The 23665-nt window shown below is 45.2% G+C and overlaps 1 protein-coding gene across 6 annotated transcripts in view; it reads right to left on the reverse strand.

Moving 5' to 3' along the window:
• LOC115164843 (small G protein signaling modulator 1a) overlaps window positions 1–23665 on the reverse strand; it is a 74768-nt gene that overhangs the window by 9487 nt on the left and 41616 nt on the right. For 3 of the 6 annotated variants that reach the window (XM_029717698.1, XM_029717697.1, XM_029717701.1), the window contains 14 exons: window positions 16708–16832; window positions 16071–16138; window positions 15700–15863; window positions 15189–15318; window positions 14919–15083; window positions 12808–12934; window positions 12158–12222; window positions 11791–11936; window positions 8225–8353; window positions 7962–8141; window positions 7428–7499; window positions 5278–6870; window positions 5041–5165; window positions 4783–4865 (listed from right to left, as the gene is read on the reverse strand). In XM_029717698.1, coding sequence (XP_029573558.1) covers window positions 4783–4865; window positions 5041–5165; window positions 5278–6870; window positions 7428–7499; window positions 7962–8141; window positions 8225–8353; window positions 11791–11936; window positions 12158–12222; window positions 12808–12934; window positions 14919–15083; window positions 15189–15318; window positions 15700–15863; window positions 16071–16138; window positions 16708–16832 — 3172 coding nt within the window. The remainder of the gene's footprint in view (window positions 1–4782; window positions 4866–5040; window positions 5166–5277; window positions 6871–7427; window positions 7500–7961; window positions 8142–8224; window positions 8354–11790; window positions 11937–12157; window positions 12223–12807; window positions 12935–14918; window positions 15084–15188; window positions 15319–15699; window positions 15864–16070; window positions 16139–16707; window positions 16833–23665) is intronic. The other 3 variants (XM_029717700.1, XM_029717702.1, XM_029717699.1) reach the window with 3 other exon arrangements.

The raw sequence follows: 23665 nt of genomic DNA on the forward strand, positions 1-23665 counted from the left end.
CACCTTTAAGGTTGTTGTGAACTTGTTTGTTTTGTCCAGTTTTAGGAGATCCTGGTCTCCAATGTCCACGTCAGATTACTTAGCTCTGCGACGGTTGTCTGCATAGATCTTGGATTTCCCTTTCTCCTCAGCACCATGATCCCATGTCTCCAGCTCACTCTGTGGTGTAGCTATATCCAGAAGCTTTTCCTTTTGAAAAGGAACTCAGCTGGGCTTGGTAGAGTGATCAATGGATCTGTAAACTGTGACGTATTTGCGTAGCTCCCGGTTCCAGCTTGTGCAACGCGAATTCGTTTCATGAGGGAGGCATTTTGCCGCTCCGCTTCACCATTTGCCTGTGCCCATTTTGGCAGAATTTTCACGCGCTGTATCCCGTTTTCCTGGCAGAGTTTTGGAATTGGGATGACGTATCGTGGGCCACAATCAGATCAGATTGTTATTGGTAGACCTTGATGACTGAAAATAGTCTACAGACTATTAATCACCTTTTCTGTGGTGGTAGATTGCACAATATCATATTCATAATACTGTAATAGTCTACAACTACCAGTATGGAGTGTCCTGTTCATAGTGAACCCAATAGATCAGTGGCAACATCAGGTAGCGATGTGGATCTCAGCGGTTCTGGCACGTCTGGTCATCCTACAATCTGATAACCTTGACTTGACTTGACGTGTCTCTCTGAAGCCTTGTTCATGCCCGGCCACCATACTTTACTCTTGAGATGTTGTTTTGTGCCTACAATGCCCCAATGTCTCTCTTGAGATAAGGCTAGAAGTACATGTGGCGAAACAATGAGTGTTCCCCTTCAAATCAAAACCTTAGGACTAACTGTCCAATTACACACAGTTCATTTGTTATAGGTGCATATGCCTGGCATGTCTCATAACACCCACTCCGAATAGCATTTCTCACCTCTCTTAGTTCTTCATCTGTAGCAGATGCTTCGTCCACTTCCCTTCTGGTCATTGCATTTGGAGTTGCGTTCACAGCCACAAATCTCACATACTCCTCTACTTCATGTGTGTGTGATTCATTCACTGCAGTCTCTCCAAGTAGACGAGACAGAGAGTCAGCAATATTGTTTTTCCCTGGTATGTGGAAGTCATAAGGTTGGAGCCTCAGCACCCACCGTTCGTTGCGAGCGCATGGCTTTAAGCGTGGACTGTAAATAGCCTCTAAGGCCTTATGATCAGTCACTAAATCAAATTCCCTGCCGTATACATACAGGCGAAGCCTTTCACAAGCCCAAACCAATGCAAAGGCCTCACGCTCAGTGTCTGAATATCTGCGTTCACACTCTGACAGACTGCTCACATAACAGACTGGAACCATTTATCTGTGTTGTTCTTACACGAGCACAGCTCCTAGGCCCACTGGTTCTGCATCTGCTATTACTTTTGTGGGAGCATCTTTGTCAAAGTATGCAAGAGTCATGGTTTCAGACAGTCTTTTAATGTCTGAAATGTCTTCTTCTGTTCCAGTCCGAAGTGGAACGTTGTGTCCTTCTTGGTCAACTTCCGCAGAGGCTCTGAGAATATAGAGAACTGGAGAATGAACCTACTGCTGTAGCCCACTGAACCTAGAAAGCTAGGAACCTCTGATGAAGTCTCAGGCTCCCTGGCCTCGACCACTGCTCTCACTATTTCAGCTGTGGGACCGATGCCCTTCTGTGAGAGTAGCATGCCCATAAACATCTTATTCATGTTGAACTGACATTTCTCTGAGTTGAGAGTCAGTTCACAGCCCTGGTTTTAGCTCCAATTGATGGTAGCCCCATTTAAGATCCAGTTTACTGAGCATGACAGACCCATTCATTCCTTGCAAAAGTTAATCTAGTGTGGGGATTGGGAACCTGCCACATATGATTGCTGTGTTCACTTGTCTCATGTCCAGACACAGTCTTATGTTGCCGTTCGGTTTTGGCACTACCACCGCTGGATTCACCCATGGTGTGACACCATCCACTCTCTCGATTAAGTCCATGTTTGGTAGTTCCTCTATCTTTTTCTCCACAGCTTCATTCAGGTGGAATGGAGCACGCCTAAGGGCCTGTGCTACTGGTGTCATGTTTTCATCAACATGTAGGTTGATCAGCTTTGTGTTGAGCTTACCCATCCCTTCAACCAGCTTGGGGTACTGCTGTTTTATCTGCGCTTGCACATCTGTCACTGCTGCTCTGCCAACACCCACTTTTTACACACCCAATTTAATGGCAGTCTCTTTCCCTAGCAACGGCTCTCTGTCACAGTGAACTCCGTCTGTGTGCCGCGCTTGCCTAGCTTTATTTGGCATGTGAAAACTCCTTTCACTGGTACTGGCTCGTTTAATGAGTGTACATATAGCTTTGATCAGTCAGTGATAAACGACACCTGATTTCTGTGGCTTTCAGCTTTTCCCATGTGATCTCATCTACTATGTTAGTTGTGGCCCAAGAATCAATTAACATTAATAAATTGTCCCCTCCCACTGAGAATGTGATCCTGTCTGAGTTACAGTTCTCATGCACAGATGCATAGTCTCTGTTTTGTTCCTCTGAATCAACACATTTCACAATCTGTTTCGAGTTATCTTTGGTCTTGCACATTTTTGCAAAACTATCCTTTCCGTTACATTTCTTGCAGGTCTGCCCGCATGCTGGACAAGCAGGGTCCTTTGCAAGATGATCATGTCCACAAAGGTAGCAAACTTTCTCTGATTTGTATTTTCCGTCTGCATTCTGTCTCTGGCCCATTTGTGATATTTCCCTTCCTTGTTGAAAACATGATCTCATCATCCTTCGCATCTGTACTCACATGCATGGTGGACATTTGCACTTCAGTTCTTTCACATTGTGGCTCGAGTAACCGCACTAATGTTAGCCTAGGGCCCTCCTCCAATAGCTTTCGCCGCACATATTCTGTATAACACTTGCTCAGTATGGCACCTCTAATCTGATTGTCCTTATCTCCAGCAAAGTCACAGTCCTTAGCTGCTTGTCTAAGATGAGTAACAAGTTACTGAACTGTCTCACCAGTTTTCTGTGTCAGTCTCGCGAATGCCGTGTTCACTTGTGGCACAAGGGAAAGAGGGATGCCTAGTCAGTTGTACAACTGAATGCATTCAACCGAAATGTGTTTTCCACATTTAACCCAACCCCTCTGAATCAGAGAGGTGCAGGGGACTGCCTTAATCGACGTCCACATCATCGGTGCCCAAAGAGCAGTTATTGTTGGGGGTTAACTACCTTGCTCAAGAGCAGAACCTCAGCATAGCACATTCACTGTAGCAGTCAAACTTTGGCATGGTGCTTTCCATCTTGTCTACCCTCTAACTCACTTTTCAGATTTAATTATCGTTTTCAAACATTATCCTCGTCGCCATTGTTCAATCCTATACTTACAACTTGTGGTAAGTTAGGATATTATACTGAATTGAATCAACTGGACTCGAGGTAAACTTCAACATGCCTTTACTCCATGACCGTCTTGTAACAAGAACCCAGCATTATTTTCTGACGTGGTGACGTCATATCAGTGCGTCACATCGATGACCGATAAAGCCCTTTATCAAGTGGCAACTTGCTGATCTGTTTGATAGTGATCACTCCAGTCTGCCACTGTTGTGGGCAAAATTAGAATTGAGACAATGTGCACTTGCATCCCAACTGCCACTTATCAACCCATTCATGAGCATCTTGTGTCCCGCCACGACCTGTTTTGTAACATGATTCACTAAAAGACCCTGCCAGACGGACGCACACTGCGATAATAGTTGAACAACAAAATGACACTGAAGCACTTTGTCTCTCGCCAGTGACTTGATAAGCTGATTCATCTAACGTGGCCTGCCTGCTCAATGTGCCTGCAACAGGTAACTGCCAAAATAAAGGAAACACTTGTGTAAATGAGGGATCTGGCAGCTCTGTTATGGTGTGCATTTTCCTGGTTTAGGGCCATTCAACCCCTTAGAGGGCAAGGTAAACGCCAATAAATACACAGCCATTCTGAGTGATGACTTTCAACATATGGTGAAGCATTTCTATCCTAATGGGAGTGGTCTCTTCCCAGCCTGTTCTCATAGACTAGACGTAACATAGTAAATGTAAATCCAAGACACTCAAATTAGTATGTTATGTTACGTTTGGTATGGTTACATAAGACAGATGGTTATTTAAGGAAAAAACGAAAGCCACTGATAAACAGTGTGTAGCTTGTGCTCTATTTATGATAATTTGACAGCTTGCTGATGATAAGTTGTAGACATGTTCTCAGAAATCAGTTCAGAGCGCAGTAGCAGCTGACTCAATACTTTCTGTAGTGCACTACTAGTTTTCATACAGTTTTTTTTTACTTGAGAAATACTGCGCCTTAGATAGATGTAAAATTGCACGACTAAGACCACCTTGGCAAAAACTTCTAATTTAGTTACAGATTTCTTGATTTATTTTATATTAATTCTGACTATTTTGAGGGCAAAATGTTGCTACCATTACTCAATAGAGACAAACAACAGTAACTGCCAGGGTACATTATAGCGAGCATAACACACCCAGATCGAACCACCTGACGCAAATCTCGTTTTTTTTCTTAATGAGCAGCAGAAAAACACATGCGGAATAGGTGAGTTCAGCCCCCCTTTCAAAAAGTACTGATCAAGTCAAATCAAATTGAAGAACAAAATATTATCTTGAAGGTTGACACATTTTGCAGCCATCGCAGAATCAATATCACAACTACCAAGGAGGAGAGTGAAGGAGGAACACAACACAGCTCACAGCCTTGACTCACAGCGTTAACTCACCATCATCCAGAATGACAAGGAGTGGAGCTAGCAGGTCACACATGCCCTGCACATAGCCAATCTCCAGGTGCTGCCAGACGTAGCTGTGAAGAGAAGTCAGCATCATGTACTGTGTAGTGTGTAGCGTGACTCATTCATTCTTCCAATTTTCCATTTATTAATTGCACTCCACACATAACATAACGAGTCCTAGATTATTTACAAACCTTTCTACAAAAGTGGAGTAGAGAATCATGAATGGCATTGTTTTTATTTTACCTGCACATGATGTTGCGCAGTTTCTCCAGGTTGGCAGGGGTAAAGTACCAGTAGTTTCTGTCACACCGTTGGACATCCTTCTCAATGCGATGCAGGTTGATCGTGTACATGTCCAAAAGCTCTTGCTACAACAAAGGTGCAAAACCACCACACAAATGTTAAAGAATAACCAAACACCTAAATACATCTCGATTATTCCAAACTTTTATTCTAAAAAATGAAATGCCAAGTGCCTACAGAGTAGGTGGTTCCAATGGATGGCACTGGAGAGATTTTCAGCTCTCCTCCCACGGTCAGGAATTCAAATTTAGGGAAGAGGCTCTCCATCTCAGGTTCCTCAGACATGATGGACTCTGTGCCCTCAGGGCTGGGCTTGCCCTTCTCCTTCTCCTCCAAGCGGAGCTCCAGATGGTGAACTGAGCCCTCAGAGAGAGCAGCCCCGACCCTGGAGCTTTCACACAGGCCCTTCCTGTCCCACGGTAGGGCCATGGAGAATTTAGCTGAGGAAATCTCCTCCATCTCAATGGCTGAAGGAGACTCGTCAGATTCTGTGGTGGCCAGAGCCTCTTCGAGCCTGGTGGTGCTACCCAGTGCTTCCATTGCTCTTGCCACCCTGGTCTCTGCAACATGGCTTTTATTCTTCTCTGACTCTGGCAGCTTGGCCTCAGATAGTATGGTCTCCTCCTCCTCTCTTTTTCCCACTTTCTCTGATTTTTTTACCTCCTCCACTTTTGCCTCTGCAACCTCTTCCGGTGACACTGTCTTATACACCTTTGTTTCGACTACCTCTTCAGATTTCAAAGTCTGATTGGCTTCTACTCCCTTCTCAGTTTCTGTCTTTTCTACAGTTGTTGCGTTGGCTTCCTTTACTTCCGTTGTTTCAGCACTCTGTGTTTCTCCAGCCCCTGTGCCTGAAGTTCTTTCATCATCCAGTTCTGATGTTGTGTCTTCCGTTGCTTCTGCAGTCACCGTTGATATCGATGTATTCTCCCCTGTTGGCTCTCTATGGTTTGTTTGGGATGTCTTATTCTCTTCTGGATCTACAGACTCTGGTTCTGGTCCTTTGTTCTCCTTTGTTTCTCCTGACTCCCCAGGTTCCAGTGACTGCATCTCCTCTGTGTGTACTTGCATGGTTGGCTCTCCATCCAACATTTTCATCACTTCTGCATCAGGCTCTTTAGCCTCCCTTGTTTTGGACTCCACTGTTTCTTTTACAGCATCCACTTCTGCTTTCGGTAACTCGCTGTCCTTTTCAGAGGTCCTTACCTCATCTTTCTCATTAGATAGAGTCATGGAAGTCTTCTCTTCTTCTATTTTCAGGCTCTCTAGCTCAGCTGGGTCTGCTGCCTTGTCCTCCGCTGTCTCTGGATTTTTTCCCATTTTTACCTCTGGATCTTCTGTCTTGGTGTCCTCAGTATCTTGGGCCACTTCAGTCACACTCTCTTCCTTCTCTTTTTCCGCCTTATCTGGCCGGTCCTTGGCCTGGAGGTCCTTCTCATCCTGCAGGGCCAGGGGTTGGACATTTGGGTCATCTGCTTCCAACTCTTCCTGATGGGCTTTGACTGGGATCTGTTGGGCTGGGGCCAGCTGTGGAGGAGCACAGATGGTGGTTTTGGGGTTGGTGTCAGGCACAGTGCTGTCCTCTGTGCTCAGAGAGTGGTCCGACGTGCCCGAGGTGACAGAGAAGTTGCGAGAGGAGGGATGCCCTGAGTCTGGGGAGCTGGCCACGTTGGGCAGGCCTCCTCCATTGGGGATCTTGGGAACCGGCTTGGCCTCCTCGCTCTTGGGCTCCGTCTCGATCTGTTCCACTTCCTCCACAGACTCAAACACCTGAAAGAACAAGCCAAAGGGAAGCAGGCTAGTCCAAGGGAAGGGATAGGAGGATGTGAAGAACTAGCAGGAGAGAGAGTGTGGGGTTGAGGAATATTGGTTCAAAAAAGCAAAAGACTGTAAAAGACTAAGGTAATTCCATAGTTTTGGAACAATAGGAATCGCACAGTTGTAATATGAAAGGTGTTTTTGGTATGAATATTACAAAAACTGTCATGGAACTATTTTTAGCTTTCGAAGGTGCTCTTCGATTTTGAACTTGAAGCCAAAATACAACATATTTCCACTAGAATAGTGATTGGTGGACCAAAATAAAGTTGTACACCACGGGTAAGCTCAGGACATTGTTCTATAGTTCCCTTTTCAGTCCTGTGAGACTAAGTAGCCTTTGTGTATACAAGTGAGTGTATATTCAGCTCTGTGTGTGTTATTATTCTTATTGTTCATCAATTATAAATAATTAAATACTGTTAATTATGTGTAGAGGGGCATAGAATTACATATGGAATGCATTTAACATTTTATATATTTAAGAGGATCTCTGTCTAGATGGGTACCTGGGTACTGCTGTCAGAGTCACTCTGCAAGTGAGCCAGGCTCTGTCTGTCTGAGCTGCAGCTCTGGGAGGACTGGCATGAGTAGTACCAGAGAACAAGCAGGGGAGAAAACAGGTCAATAAACCCTGGAACAACACTATCCATACAAAATACTAATGTGGACAAGTAATTCTGTAGGCCTGTATGTAATGATATGTAACTGTCGTAAAGGCAGTGTATTATTGGTGCTTCAAATTAACATTACACAATATGCTTTGTAGTTTCATATTATTGAGGCGTTGGAGAGCTAACATGTTGGTCAAGACAACATGTTGGTCTCCCGGCTATCCTGTGTGCCACAAGACTATGTACAGACCCTGTGTTGTTGTTTTTGTCGCACTGATTTGCTTTATCTTGGCCAGGTCGCAGTTGTAAATGAGAAATTGTTCTCAACTGGCCTACCTGGTTAAATAAAGGTGAAATAAAATTTAAAAAAGAATAATAATGTGTGCGCATGGGCAGGCGGGCGTGTGTGTGTGTCTCCTCATTGCTGACGTTGGAGTCACGGTGCATCATCCTCTGCACAGTGCTTGGATTATCCACACTGGCTGAGATGGACGAGCATTTAGCGAGTGCCGCAGCGTGCTGCTCCTTCTCCCGCTGCCGCACGATGGCCTCGCAGCCCAGCCACTCGCTCATGGTCTGCTCGTAGCACGCCCGCACCTGCTCATCCACCTGCACAGTGTCACAGGGCAAGGGTCAGGGGTCGGAGATCAAGGGGTTTGGTGGTGACCTCCGATGGCAATGGTGACACCAACCTCTTTCCTGTCAGCCTCAGACATGCCAAACTGGTAGTGGCCCAGGAGGAAGGGCCACACCTCCTTACGCAATGAAGGGTCAACACCACCAAAGTAGACCAGGCGCAACAGCTCCTGCTCCTTATAGGCCTGGAGAGCAGGGAGAGAGAGCAGGGAGAGAGAGCAGGGAAGGAGAACAGGGAGAGAGAACAGGGAGAGAGAACAGGGAGAGAGAGCAGGGAAGGAGAACAGGAAGAGAGAGCAGGGAAGGAGAACAGGGAGAGAGAACAGGGAGAGAGAACAGGGAGAGAGAACAGGGAAGGAGAACAGGGAGAGAGAACAGGGAAGGAGAACAGGGAAGGAGAACAGGAAGAGAGAACAGGGAGAGAGAGCAGGGAAGGAGAACAGGGAGAGAGAACAGGAAGGAGAACAGGGAGAGAGAGCAGGGAAGGAGAACAGGGAGAGAGAACAGGGAGAGAAAGCAGGGAAGGAGAACAGGGAAGGAGAACAGGGAGAGAGAACAGGGAGAGAGAGCAGGGAAGGAGAACAGGGAAGGAGAACAGGGAAAGAGAACAGGGAGAGAGAGCAGGGAAGGAGAACAGGGAGAGAGAACAGGGAGAGAGAGCAGGGAATGAGAACAGGGAGAGAGAACAGGGAGAGAGAGCAGGGAAGGAGAACAGGGAGGGAGAACAGGGAGAGAGAGCAGGGAAGGAGAACAGGGAGAGAGAACAGGGAGAGAGAGCAGGGAAGGAGAGCAGGGAAGGAGAACAGGGAGAGAGAACAGGGAGAGAGAGCAGGGAAGGAGAACAGGGAAGGAGAACAGGGAAAGAGAACAGGGAGAGAGAACAGGGAGAGAGAGCAGGGAAGGAGAACAGGGAGAGAGAACAGGGAGAGAGAGCAGGGAAGGAGAACGGGGAAGGAGAAAAGGAAGGAGAACAGGGAGAGAGAACAGGGAGAGAGAGCAGGGAAGGAGAGCAAGGAAGGAGAACAGGGAGAGAGAACAAGGAAGGAGAACAGGGAAGGAGAACAGGGAAGGAGAACAGGAAGGAGAACAGGAAGGAGAACAGGAAGGAGATAACGGAATGAGAGAGGGGAGGGAGAGGCCTGAGTCCTTGAGCCACAACACACACAGATATAGAAAGCCCTACGTACAGACCCAGTTCAAATATCAGTAGCAGTTGTTTTCTTTCAGTTACTAGTTTTGAGCGTTTGATGGAGTCTGGCGTACCAAAGATCTGAACATACTGTACAGTACCCACACATGAATACACTAATGTTACCATAGACACTGGCACAAAAACATTCACATGAATACACTAATGTTACCATAAACACTGGCACAAAAACATTCACATGAATACACTAATGTTACCATAAACACTGGCACAAAAACATTCACATGAACATGTGCCTTGTTAAAAGTTAATATGAGCCAATCAGTTGTGTTGTGACAAGGTAGGGGTGGTATACAGAAGATAGCCCTATTTGTTAAAAGCTCAACTAAGCAAAGAGAAACGACAGTCCATCGTTACTTTAAGACATGAATGTCAGTCAATGCGTAAAATTTCTTCAAGTACAGTCGCAAAAACCATCAAGTGCTATGATGAAACTGGCTCTCATGAGGACCACCACAGGAAAGGAAGATCCAGAGTTACCTCTGCTGCAGAGGATACGTTCATTAGAGTTAACTGCACCTCAGATTGCAGTCCAAATAAATGCTTCACAGAGTTCAAGTAACAGACACATCTCAACATCAACTGTTCAGAGGAGACTGCGTGAATCAGGCCTTCATGGTCGAATTGCTGCAAAGAAACCACTACTAAAGGACACCAATAAGAAGAAGAGACTTGCTTGGGCCAAGAAACACGAGCAATGGACATTAGACCGGTGGAAATATGTCCTTTGGTCGGATGAGTCCAAATTAGAGATTTTTGGTTCCAACCGCCATTTCTTTGTGAGAAGCAGAGTAGGTGAACAGATTATGTCCACATGTGTGGTTACCTCTGTGAAGCATGGAGGAGGAGGTGTGATGCTGTGGAGGTGCTTTGCTGGTGACACTGTGATTTATTTAGAATTCAAGGCACACTTAACCAGCATAGCTAACACAGCATTCTGCAGCGATACGCCATCCCATCTGGTTTGCGCTTAGTGGGACTATCATTTGTTTTTCAACATACCAATGACCCAAAACACACCTCCAGGCTGTGTAAAGGCTATTTGACCAAGAAGGAGTGTGATGGAGTGCTGCATCAGATGACCTGGTCTTCACAATCACCCGACCTCAACCCATTTGAGATGGTTTGGGATGAGTTGGACCGCAGAGTGAAGGAAAAGCAGCCAACAAGTGCACAGCATATGTGGGAACTCCTTCAAGACCGTTGGAAAAGCATTCCTCATGAAGCTGGTTGAGAGAATGCCAAGAGTGTGCAAAGCTGTCATCAAGGCAAAGGGTGGCTACTTTGAAGAATCTAAAATGTAAAATATATTTTGATTTGTTTAACACTTTTTCGGTTACTACATGATTCCATATGTGCTATTTCATTGTTTTGATGTCTTCACTATTATTCTACAATGTAGAAAATAGCAAAAATAAAGAAAAACCCTTGAATGAGTAGGTGTGTCCAAACTTTTGACTGGTACTATACGTGTATAAAAAAACAAAAGAGGAAGCCAGTGGCTTATTAAATTCTTCACCAGTATCCCTTCAGTAGCCCTAAAAATTGCCAAAGACTCTAGCTACCGTTCTCTCTGCTACCGCACGGCAAGCGGTACCGAAGCGCCAAGTCTAGGTCCCAAAGGCTTCTTAACAGCATCTACCCCCAAGCCATAAGACTGCTGTACAGTTAATCAAATGGCTACCCAGACTATTTGCATTGACCACCCCCCCCCCCTATAGCCTCATTATTGTTATTGTTATTTTATTGTTGCTCTTTAATTTTTTTACTTCAGTTTATTTAGTACATTTTTTCTTAACTTTCACTTTTCTTAAAACTGCATTGTTGGTGAAGGGCTTGTAAGTAAGCATTTCACGGTAAGGTCTACACCTGTTGTATTCGGCGCACCTGTTCTATACTATTTGATTTGATTTGATCAATCAACGTGCAGAATGGTTGTGTACCACTGGATGCCAGTGGGGGCCCCAATCCCCTGTTTAATAATGAATAATACTTAACTACAATTCTGAGAAAAATGTCAAGATTGACTACAGCCAGTAGAACTCTACAAACACAGATTGGACACACATGGATGAACTAAAGAGATAAGTCAACTGAATCCCTCCCATTGGTTGATTATTTAACAAAATCCCTCCAATGAAAATGTATGCTGTTGATACGCTGACAGGCAGGGCATTAGTCACGCTTGCATACGGCTGGTTGTGTGACTAAGAATGTGATGATTAACGGATGAATACAGATGAGTGTATGTGTGTGCATGTGTACGTGCGTGCGTGTGCATCTCGTTGCCAGGGGGTTTGGGCTGTCTGGTACTGCACAGTGTGTGTGTGTGTGTGAGCGTGCGTGCGTGTGTGATGACTAAAGTGACAACCTTAGCGACACTGCTAATGATGTGACGGTGATGCTGCTTACGGTGCAGTCCTGAAGGAACCTCTGCCACACCTCGGCAGTGAGGCCCCCTAAGGCATCGCCGGGCGCGTCGGGCGTCACGATAGTGTGGTTGACCAGGGCCGAGAGGTGTGTACGTACGGTGGACAGGTGACGACAATAAGCCAGCCCTGGAATACAAAAACACAACCGCTATCAAATGATCCTCCTTCTGACATTCTGAGATTTTATGTGATACCGTATCTAAATAAGGCCATCACACATCAGACATTTAATTCATAGTTGGGTGCTTGACTAATTGATGAGCTGCTTTAAATTAAAATCTGTTGCAAAACGTTGCAAATCATCTAGGGGGACAGAAGATACAAGATTTGTGTTCACAATCACATACAGCCATAGAAAGCCCGGGAGATGATCTGATACTTCATTTGGTCACACAGCAGCTTCAAAGGGGCTCTGCAAAGGGAAACAGCACACAGGTCAGGGTTCTCCATATTGGCTCCACCTCGTCTTAAACATGTCCAAGACTTTCATTTTGATCCCAAACAGTCTCTATTCTCCATTCACAAGAACATCTTAAAGTAACTGTCCAGCGTTACCAATTGTTTATGAAATATTACCTCAAATTAATGACAATATGAATTAAATAGATGTCCTTCTCCATTCACTGTTCATAAGGACATCAAAACCGTAATTGCGTAATAAAACAGTACATTTCAAACGATGAGATAAATGCATGCACTACAGTATCAACATGTAATAAACCTGGGTTCAAATATTATTTGAAATCATATAAAATACTGTATATGTGCTTGATTAAGCATGCCTATTGCAATGGAACCAATAGAAAAGTCCAAAAAGTACGTACCCTGTCCACCTGGCACTCCAGGCAGGTTAAAGAAAAATACCAAAGTATTTGAAAGATTTCAAGTAGCATTTGAACCGGGGTCTGGGGATCTTGTATCCTTCTCAGGTCAGTGGGATCGGTAAAGGCCAGGGATGATAATTGGGTAACCAGCAGTGTGTGTCTCTGTCTCTGACCTTTCATGGTTGCACCCATTGGGAGGCCCTCCGTCTGAGAAGCTGCACTGGGTACAGGACGAGCAGGAGGATTTCCTGGTTGTGGGCTGCCAGATGTTGGCCTCCTGGTCCATCAGCTCTGGGGCCACTGCACCACAGAACACACACACACACCAGTCAAAAGTTTGAACACACCTACTCATTCCAGGGTTTTTCTTTATTTTTACTATTTTCTACATTGTAGAATAATAGTGAAGACAACACAACTATGAAATAACACATATGGAATCATGTAGTAACCAAAAAAAGTGTTAAACAAATCAAATATATTTTATATTCTTCAAAGTAGCCACCCTTTGCCTTGATGACAGCTTTGCACATGCTTGGCATTCTCTCAACCAGCTTCATGTGGTAGTCACCTGGAATGCATTTCAATTAACAGGTGTGCCTTGTTAAAAGTGAATTTGTGGAATTTCTTTCCATCTCAAGCTCTATGATGAAACTGGCTCTCATGAGGACCGCCACAGGAAAGGAAGACCCAGAGTTACCTCTGCTGCAGAGGATAAGTTCATTAAAGTAAACTGCACCTCAGCTTGCAGCCCAAATAAATGCTTCACAGAGTTTAAGTAACAGACACATCTCAACATCAACTGTTCAGAGGAGACTGTGTGAATCAGGCCTTCATGGTCGAATTGCTGCAAAGAAACCACTATTAAAGGACACCAAGGAGTTCAAATTAGAGATTTTTGGTTCCAACCGCCGTGTCTTTGTCAGATGCAGAGCAGGTGAACGGATGATCTCCACGTGTGGTTCCCACCGTGAAGCATGATGGTGTGGGGGTGCTTTTCTGGTGACACAGTCAGTGATTAATTTACAATTCAATGAATACATTTGTTTTTCAACAGGACAATGACCCAACACACCTTCAGGCTGTTGGAAATGTATTCCAGGTGAAGCTGGTTGAGAGAATGCCAAGAGTATACAAATCTGTCATCATTTTATTTTACATTTTAGTCATTTAGCAGACGCTTTTATCCAGAGCGACTTACAGTAGTGAATGCATACATTTCTTTGTTTTTCCGTACTGGTCCCCTGTGGGAATCGAACCCACAACCCTGGCGTTGCAAACACCATGCTCTACCAACTGAGCCACACGGGACCACGGCAAAGGGTGGTTACTTTGAAGAATATAAAAAATATGAAATATATTTTGATTTGTTTCAAACTACAGACACCCTGGTTAGAATTCAGGCTGTATCACAACCGGCCGTGATTGGGAGTCCCATAGGGCGGTGCACAATTGTCTCGGTGTCGTCAGTCTTTGGCTGGTGTAGGCCGTCATTGTAAATAAGAATTTGTCTTCACTGACTTGCCTGGTTAAATAAAGGTTACATTTTTTATTTATTGATTTTTATCAAATAAAGATCCTACATCGATATATGTATTTGACCCTGATCTGAAACTCTGTGCTATACTGTAACTGCACAGGTTCAAACTCCCAGCCAGAATCACATTGTCCCGTCATGATTTGGACACCTCTGGAGATGATTCTCAAGACACGATCACAGCTGAATTAGACAGATTGGGCAAGATCTGTCACTTGATTTGAGGAAGTGTTAATAGCTGCCATAGAGGTGGCGTTAGAGAGCAAATCAAGCACAACAACAATGACAATTGGGGGATCAAGGCATGGTAATGAGGACACATTCTTATTGGTCTTTATGTTTCTATATTCTCTTTATGGGCACATACTAACTCAAGTTCTCAGGCAAATCTTCCATTGACGTCAAGGCATAATTAAAACAAAATGTTTATGTTAAGTGTGTGCATCTGAAGTTAGAATTTGTCTCTAAGCATGACAATTTGCTTGTTCAACATTTGCTTTTTCTACTACTGTAAACCACTGTGTACCTCGACATAACGCTGTGTTTTTTCTATTGGAAGGCCCGTGGCCAGTCAATCGCCCACCTATTGTCCAAGAGGGACTGAGGTTAAGGAAAGAGGACAGAGAGTGCTTGATTAGGGGACTCATTTGTAAGCTTTGCAGGAAGGAGACAGAGGGCGAGGCAGTGATTGAAGCAAAGCAAGTGGACCGACAGACTGAAGGAGGAGCTGAGGTGTGGTAACGTTACAGCTGTTCCCTGTGGTGGGCGATAGGGGGTCTCCGGGACAACTGAAGGAGCGCTTAGGGACCACCAGGTTCCCTTTGGTTGGGGGCTGTCCTCTCAGGTGGAGGGAGAAGGAGCGGGACAGGAGAGGAGCCCCCGGGGGAAGACGGGGAGGGTGGGTTATAGTCACTGGAATGGACAATGAGGACAGTTGGATTGTTTTTAAACAAAACACATCACTCCGTGGCCACCTGAAGTGATCACACGAATGGAGGAGGGGTTGAGGTCACTTACCAAACTCTGATTGGCTGTTGGGGAACAGGATGCGGAAGACATAGTCTGTTGCCTCGTCCTCCTCCTTATCAGACACGGAGTCCGAGGATCCCTGTGAACACCTGTTTCTCAGTTTAGGGAACACTTTCCCCTGTAGTCAGAAATTAGGGGAATGTTAGATACAGTAAATGCCCCAAAAATATGACAAACTGTCAAAATCTAAAATGATTAACAGCATTCTTTGTTAATTAAGACATTTTTTAAATTAAGATTTTGATAGCACAGGGTCTTTAAATAGTCTAGATTTGTAAAACATCCACACTTTCACGAAACAGAAGGACTGCCTATATAAGCTATACTTAATAAGATCTGGCTTAAAGCAGCCTTGTGTGGGGGGATTTTCATTATTTATTCTACCCAGTAGACATGATATAGGCTTTAAGCAGTCTAACACATGTACTAACACATGTACCTGGGCTAAAATAACTCAAGATTAGTCTTTTTTTTAATAATCAAATGAAATAGGAATGACCTTTCCCCTCTGGGACCAGAGCGGAGGGTCGAGCTGGCCGTGGGGCAGGAGGCCGTTCTCCAGGCAGGAGAGGAACTGGAGCAAGTGCCCCCCTCTGGGGAAGCGCAGCGGGGGTCTCTGGATGCCGTCCTGGCTCACCAGCACCACCGTGCCCCCGGTGTCCACTGCAGAGAATCATTTATACCTTTTATGAACCTTTTAAATATCAAAAAATGATATGAACAACTCTGTAAATGAACCAGAACTAGCTGTCGTTGATAGCAGTAGCAAGTAGTTGAGCTCCATACAAGATGTGCCGATTACAATCCAGACATTACAATGAGCCTGTCTTCCCAATGTTTCTCTCCACTAGCCTCCATTGGTGGACCTACCCTGCTGATGACAGTGCAAATAAACAATCTCCTCCAGACGTATGGTCATAGCGTAGTCCCAGTACACACTGAAAGAGATGGAATCAAAGCCGGGGTTATTGAGACATCACTCACCTTGTCACACTGAGTTGAACGACAAAGATCGCCATAGGGATATGTGTGTTACTTGGTGTGTGCAGAACTCTGAATACGGTCTGTGTTACTGAATGTAGAAATGATTCAAGTTGGGGTTCGGTATTTTGCATAAGTAGGTAGTGTTTGCTGCTCCCAAAAGTGCTCTTTAATAAAAGCTTAACTGATACACAGCAAACAACACCACAGGCTAAGAACCAAAGTCACTAAAATGATATGACTAGTTACTTTGAAGTATGCTTGAACATGTCCCCCTGCTGCCCCTACAAACAACCCTTATCATATTCCCCTCTCCAGAGTTGCCCTCAGGACACAGAGCCCTCCTGAGTAACACTCAGACAGACACGCTGCATGATTTAGTCACACTGAACCGCTGCTCCAACTGTAGACATCAACTTAAACACACAGGTGGTGTATGGTGTTCCTACAAACAGTCATCACCTTGTTGTGCCATCTTGATGTACATAAGTGAGAGATATGATCATTAGTGAATTGCTCTCCACACCTGTGCTCATAGTCCAGGTCTCCCACAGAGCCGTTCATCAGCTGATTGGGCGTCCACTTCAGCGTCATGATGTGAGCGGTCTGGTGGAGAGACAGGTATCCTGGGATAGCCTCCATGTCATCCCTCTGTAATGCCAAGAAGAAGAATAGTTTGAGGATCTGTTTTCTAAAGTGAACTATGAAGAAATGATATACCAATTACCCCACCGAAGACATTATTTGAAAAAGTATACTCATCATAACAGACTTTATATGGGGAAATAAAACTCATGGAATAAAAAGGAGTGTTTTACATCTTCCTAAGTCAGGGGGTGGTTTTAACCTTCCAGACTTGGAATTGTATCAAATTGCCACTTGTGACATATAGTTAAATGCACTAAAGTAGAACATTGGGTATATATTTAAGATGTGCATGCTAATCCCCAGGATCTTTTTACATGTATATTTTCTAAGGATAAAGCTAAGAACATCATAGTTAAGAACATTATAACAATATGGAAGAACATTTACATTTTACATTTTAGTCATTAAATCTATTCTACAAGAACCAATATCACTCCCTAAAAACACAACTTTATGGAACAATCCTTGGATAGCTTTTCAGAAATCTCTGATAAATTGGTCTACATGGAAAACTAAAAGCATAGAAACCATAAATTACTTGGTAATAGGAAATACATTTATTTCCATGACAGAAATAAAAAGCAATTTTGGACTGACCAATGTAGATATTTTCAAATACATGCAACTTAATAGTTTCATATCAATACATTTCTATTTGAAATGTTTTGGACATCAGAGCAATCTGAGGGAATCCAATTGGAGTCAGAAAAGGATATTCATATGATAGGTTAGATATACAAAACCTTGCAGAGAGCATATCCAACTGACAATCTCTTAGAAAAAAAATATAAACTACTGGACTTAAAAAAAACTGATATTAGCACGAGAATTTGAAAAAAAAAGAAAAAAAAATATTATAGACACACTATTCATTAATAACTAATAACTGTTAAGAGTATACAGAGACAATATTGAAAGTAATTTTCCCCCCTCTTATTTTGTTTGTTTTTTACAGTTTCACCAACTCAATGGCCTTGTAGTTAGACTGTCTGCCCTAACATTGGAAGGTTGGGAGTTCGATCCCAGGCCGAATACCAAAGACTCTAAAAATGGGACGTGACGTGTCTCTACTTGGCACTCAGCATTAAGGAGATAGACTGGGGTTAGGCCCTGCGATTGACTAGCTTCCTGTCCAGGGGGTGTACTTGTATGGTGTCAAATCCGATTCAAAAGTCGAACGTGCGCGAGCAAGATGAAACATTAGAAGAAATGTGGTCGACAGACCAGAGGACGGGTTCCTTGGGCAGGCTTAAAGGCGAGTCTAAAACCTTACATTGGTCACTTTTACTGGAGTGATGGACGAACTAACAAATTCCTGTCGTTGGCCAGTCCAGTGTTGTGATTGGCTATTTCGAGCCTTCTGTTTGCGATGCACTGTAGGGCAGTCTGCTTAGCTTGCTAACCGGCTTGAGTAGTAAGCGCCAAACGACCTGGGGAAACCCAGCAGCTTGATAACCAAATGAACTGGGAAATACATTATAATAGGTATACTATACCTTGAGTTGAGTGGAATCTACGTACTAACGTTAGCTAGCAACGTTCGTCTGTAAAATGAAAAGCAGACAGTCAGCTCTAGCAAACGCCACAAAACCAGTCCACTAATTGCAGGCAGGAGCCACTATTTAGGGCATTAAGCTCAAGGACACACACATAGTGGATTTTGAATTATATGAAGACACAAAGGGGAGAATCTGCTACAGTTCACCCAGTACATAACCAGTCCCAAATAATAGAACATAAACTTGCATGATAAACCAGCTAAACTCAGGTTAACATGTCAGAATCAGCTTTATTTACCAAATACATTTGCATGTACAGGAATTTGACTCTGAAACATACAGTATGTACACTATGAACGCTAAATAATCAACGTTATAAATTCTGCATGTAAGAGATGTGCAAAGAGCAATGCGCAGTTCTGGGATGATAGTGCAAGGTGCATAGTCGTGAATGAATAATGCAGAGTATGAAGTCCATGGATGAGAGGATCATCATGGACCAGGTGGACGGTTGGTGAGGGCCACGGCACGGGGAAGAAACTGTTCAGGTGGTGGGAGGTTTTGTTTGTGATTGACCTGAACCGTTTGGAAGATGGGGTGGAAGGGGTCGGCGATAACCTTTCCTGCACACTTCCTTGCCCTGGAGTCATGAAAGACCTTGATGGAACGCAGGTGGCAGCCAATGACCCTCTCAGCAGACCGGACAATCCGTTGCAGTGATGGAGGAGGTGAGGATGGACTCGATGATGGTCGTTTAGAACTGAATCAGTACACACCGCATTCAAAGGAGGACTGAGGACAAAACAACACCATGCAGTCACCAAACAGTGAATTGAGGAAAACATTTGTTTTATAGTAATTATGTGATTGGGAACTACTATTGTCTATCAATTACAGAATCTCAAATTATTTCAATTTGGCATTGGAAGTTTTATTGAATACAATCAGTAGGAGTCAAACTGCATAAAGAGTCTCATCAGATCAGATGTTATCAGCAAGCCAGAGCCATCTGTGGAAAGAGCAGAAGTAGAACAAAGATATACGTGCAAACAGAATAAATGTATCATTCAACATCCGATTCCACCTAAAACAATGACATGAGCTATGTCCCAATAAATCTCTGCTCAACTCCTGACTTCCTCTCTACTCGCATCCTTCTCAAAACCCGTTGGAGGATGTCTGAGGCGACGAACCTTGGGTCGTTCCTCCAGTGGGGTTTTAGGAGGCACGATGGTCAGTCCTATGCACCCATAGCTCTGTCTATGAATTTCTCCAGCCCCATCCCTCAGCTTTTTACCCAAACAGGGGCTTGGTGGACGCTTTGTTATTGTTTCAACTGCTGATTGCCACTTTAAGAAACACATCAATGAGTATACAAGTATGTTTAAGCATACAGGACTGTTGGGAGTGTGGTGCCATACCTTTAGCGCTCAGGTGCAGCAGAGCTGACACAATTAAGATGAAGTAGCAGCAGATGTCTTGACCACCCTCTGCTGTTCTCCAGTCAGATGTCTTGACCACCCTCTCTCTGGCTGTTCTCCAGTCAGATGTCTTGACCACCCTCTCTCTGGCTGTTCTCCAGTCAGATGTCTTGACCACCCTCTCTCTGGCTGTTCTCCAGTCAGATGTCTTGACCACCCTCTCTCTGGCTGTTCTCCAGTCAGATGTCTTGACCACCCTCTCTCTGGCTGTTCTCCAGTCAGATGTCTTGACCACCCTCTCTCTGGCTGTTCTCCAGTCAGATGTCTTGACCACCCTCTGGCAGTTCTCCAGACAGTGGTAGCACTGGAAGGTGTCCCAGGCACTGTTTGTGGCCACGTCACCTCCCTCAGAACCAGTGAAGATCTCCAGGTTCTTACAGTGGTGCATCAGCACAATATATATAGAGGGCAGAACAATACAGGAGATGGAATTAAATGTAATATGGAGTCCAAGTCCCAACTTAAAACCCTTGTACAATCCATAGACATTGGTAAAAAGATAAACAAAAGTAGGGCACTGAAGGGTGAGGAAGGTGGTGCGATGTGTAAATCATAAGATGAGTTGGTGACTCACTGTTCCAAACTTGGTGTCCTCTGCCTCGTTGGTGTAGTGGTCCAAGGCGATGAAGTAGAAGCCTGACTCCACCTGGTCAAATGTGTTCTCTACACACACTGACCTGTCTCCTGATTAGAAACCTGACTCCACCTGGTCAAATGTGTTCTCTACACACACTGACCTGTCTCCTGATTAGAAACCTGACTCCACCTGGTCAAATGTGATCTCTCTACACACACTGACCTGTCTCCTGATTAGAAACCTGACTCCACCTGGTCAAATGTGTTCTCTACACACACTGACCTGTCTCCTGAGAACAACTGGAGTGAGAGAGAGAGAGAGAGAGGAAAATAAGATGTCAGGAAATGTCCCAGAGTTCAATTGGAGTTTAAAAGTTTTAACATCTTAAATGTTGCATTTAAGGTAACAGTCCATTTTAAGACTGCTGTGGCTATATCAAAATAACACAGGATGTGGGACTGGACTGAGCCGAGCTGGTACAGAGTGATTCTGACACTCAGATGTTTGGACACACCTACTCATTCAAAGGTTATCTTTATTTTTACTATTTTCTACATTGTAGAATAATAGTGAAGACATCAAAACTTTGAAATAACACATATGGAATCATATAGTAACTAAAAAATTTGTTAATCAAATCAAAATATATTTTATATTTGAGATTCTTTAAAGTAGCCACCCTTTGCCTTGATGACAGCTTTGCACACTCTTTGCATTCTCTCAACCAGCTTCACCTAGAATGCTTTTCCAACAGTCTTGAAAGAGTTCCCACATATGCTGTGCACTTGTTGGCTGCTTTTCCTTCACTCTGCAGTCCAACTCATCCCTAACCATCTCAATTGGGTTGAGGTCGGGTGATCTGATGCAGCACCCCATCACTCTCCATCTTGGTCAAATTGCCCATACACAGCCTGAAGGTGTGTTGGGTCATTGTCCTGTTGAAAAACAAATTATAGTCCCACTAAGCGCAAACCAGATAGGATGGCTTATCGCTGCAGAATGCTATGGTAGCCATGCTGGTTAAATGAGCCTTGAATTCTAAATAAATCACTGACAGTCACCAGCAAAGCACACCCACACCATCACACCTCCTCCTACATGCTTCACGGTGGGAACCACACATGCAGAGATCATCCGTTCACCTACTCTGCATCTCTCACAAAGATACGGCAGTTGGAACCAAAAATCTCAAATTTGGACTCATCAGACCAAAGGATAATTTCCACCGGTCTAATGTCCATTGCTCTTGTTTCTTGGCCCAAGTAAGTTTCTTATTCTTATTGGTGTCCTTTAGTAGTGGTTTCTTTGCCACAATTCAACCATGAAGGCCCGATTCATGCAGTCTCTGAACAGTTGATGTTGAGATGTGTCTGTTACTTAAACTCTGTGAAGCATTTATTTGGGCTGCAATCTGAGGTGCAGTTAACTCTAATGAACTTATCCTCTTCAGCAGAGGTAACTCTGAGTCTTCCTTTCCTGTGGCTGTCACGAATCCCATCGAAGGTGGCTCCCCTGCCTGCTCGGGCGGCGCTCGGCGGTCGTCGTCACCGACCTACTAGCCGCCGCTGATCCTTTTTTCCTTTTCGTTTGGTATGTCTTATTGTTTGCACCTGTCCCTCATTTGGTTTATTGATTTTGGTTATTTAAGCCTGGTTAGCCCGCCCAGTGTTGTGCGGGATTATTTTAGCGTCAGGTTGTAATTTATCGTTGGATGTGCTGGCGTTTATTTACTTATTATTAATTGCAGGCTGTGCACCTGTTTTGGGCACTTGGCAATTTACCGACGCCGTTTGTGTTGGCGTTTATCGTGTTGGCTTTTGTTTAAATAAACACGAAGTTCTGTACCTCTGCTCTCTGCGCCTGACTCCTACCACCACTCCTAGCAACCGTCTGACAGAATCCCGCACCAATTATGGAGTCAGCAGGAGCAGCCTCCCCTCCTCTCCCATCGATGGAGGAACGGGTCCTTCACCATACCACCATCCTCCACCGAATCGGCTCAGCGATGGAGCAGATGATGGAAAGGATGGACCGATGGGAGAGGAGTGGCCTCCCTACCGCATCCCCAGCACCAAATCCCCCTCCACCATCTACCCCTCCACCGACGTCCGGACCCGGAGCCCTACGCCTGGCTCTCCCCAGGGAGTACGATGGAGCGGCGGCTGGGTGCCAGGGGTTCCTGCTACAGTTGGATTTGTACCTGGCTACCGTTCATCCAACTCCCTCGGGAGAGGAGAGCGTAAGCGTCCTCGTCTCCTGCTTAACGGGACGTGCCCTGGAGTGGGCCAACGCAGTGTGGTATGGCCCAGACTCGGCAAGGGATCATTACCCCGAGTTCACCCGCTGTTTCCGGGCCGTGTTCGACCACCCAGCTGAAGGCCGGGCGGCAGGTGAACGGCTGTTCCACCTGCGTCAGGAGACGAGGAGAGCACAGGACTTTGCTCTGGAGTTCCGGACCTTGGCTGCTGGAGCGGGGTGGAACGACAGGGCCCTGATGGACCACTATAGGTGTAGCCTCCGGGAGGACGTCCGCCGTGAGCTAGCCTGTCGGGACACTACCCTGTCACTTGATGAACTGATCGACATGTCCATTCGTCTTGACAATCTGCTGGCTGCGCGCGGGCGTCCAGACGGGGCCCTGTTGGTTCCACCTCCAGGTCCTCCAGCTCCCATACCTATGGAGCTAGGGGGGGCCGCGTCCAGGGGAACCGGAGGAGGAGGCTCCCCTTGTCCCCAGTGTGGTCGGAGAGGACACACTACCGACCGGTGCTGGGGGAGCTCCTCTGGGAATCGGGATGGCAGGCGGAGCACTCCTCGTCCATCTCAGGTGAGTAAGCACCAACCTCACCCAGAGCCCCTTGTTGGTCACATGTTCGTTTTAGTAACTTTCCCCTTGTTTTCTCCCTCTTTCCAGCATAAGGCGCTAGTCGATTCAGGCGCAGCTGGAAACTTTATGGATCGTGGGCTCGCATTAAGGCTAGGGATTCCCCTGGTATCGTTGGACCAACCTTTCCCCGTGCACTCCTTAGATAGCCGACCATTAGGGTCAGGACTGGTCAGGGAGGCCACGGTGCCACTGGACATGGTAACGCAGGGGGATCATGGGGAACGGATTAGTCTCTTCCTCATTGATTCTCCTGCGTTTCCAGTGGTGCTGGGGATTCCCTGGCTGGCCAATCACAATCCCAATATTTCGTGGAGACAGGGGGTTCTCAGAGGGTGGTCAGAGGAGTGCTCAGGCAGGTGTAAGGGAGTTTCCATCGGTGCGACGACGGTGGA

The sequence above is a fragment of the Salmo trutta genome, chromosome 27 (assembly GCF_901001165.1).
Source record: "Salmo trutta chromosome 27, fSalTru1.1, whole genome shotgun sequence".
NCBI classification, from domain to species: Eukaryota; Metazoa; Chordata; class Actinopteri; order Salmoniformes; family Salmonidae; genus Salmo; species Salmo trutta.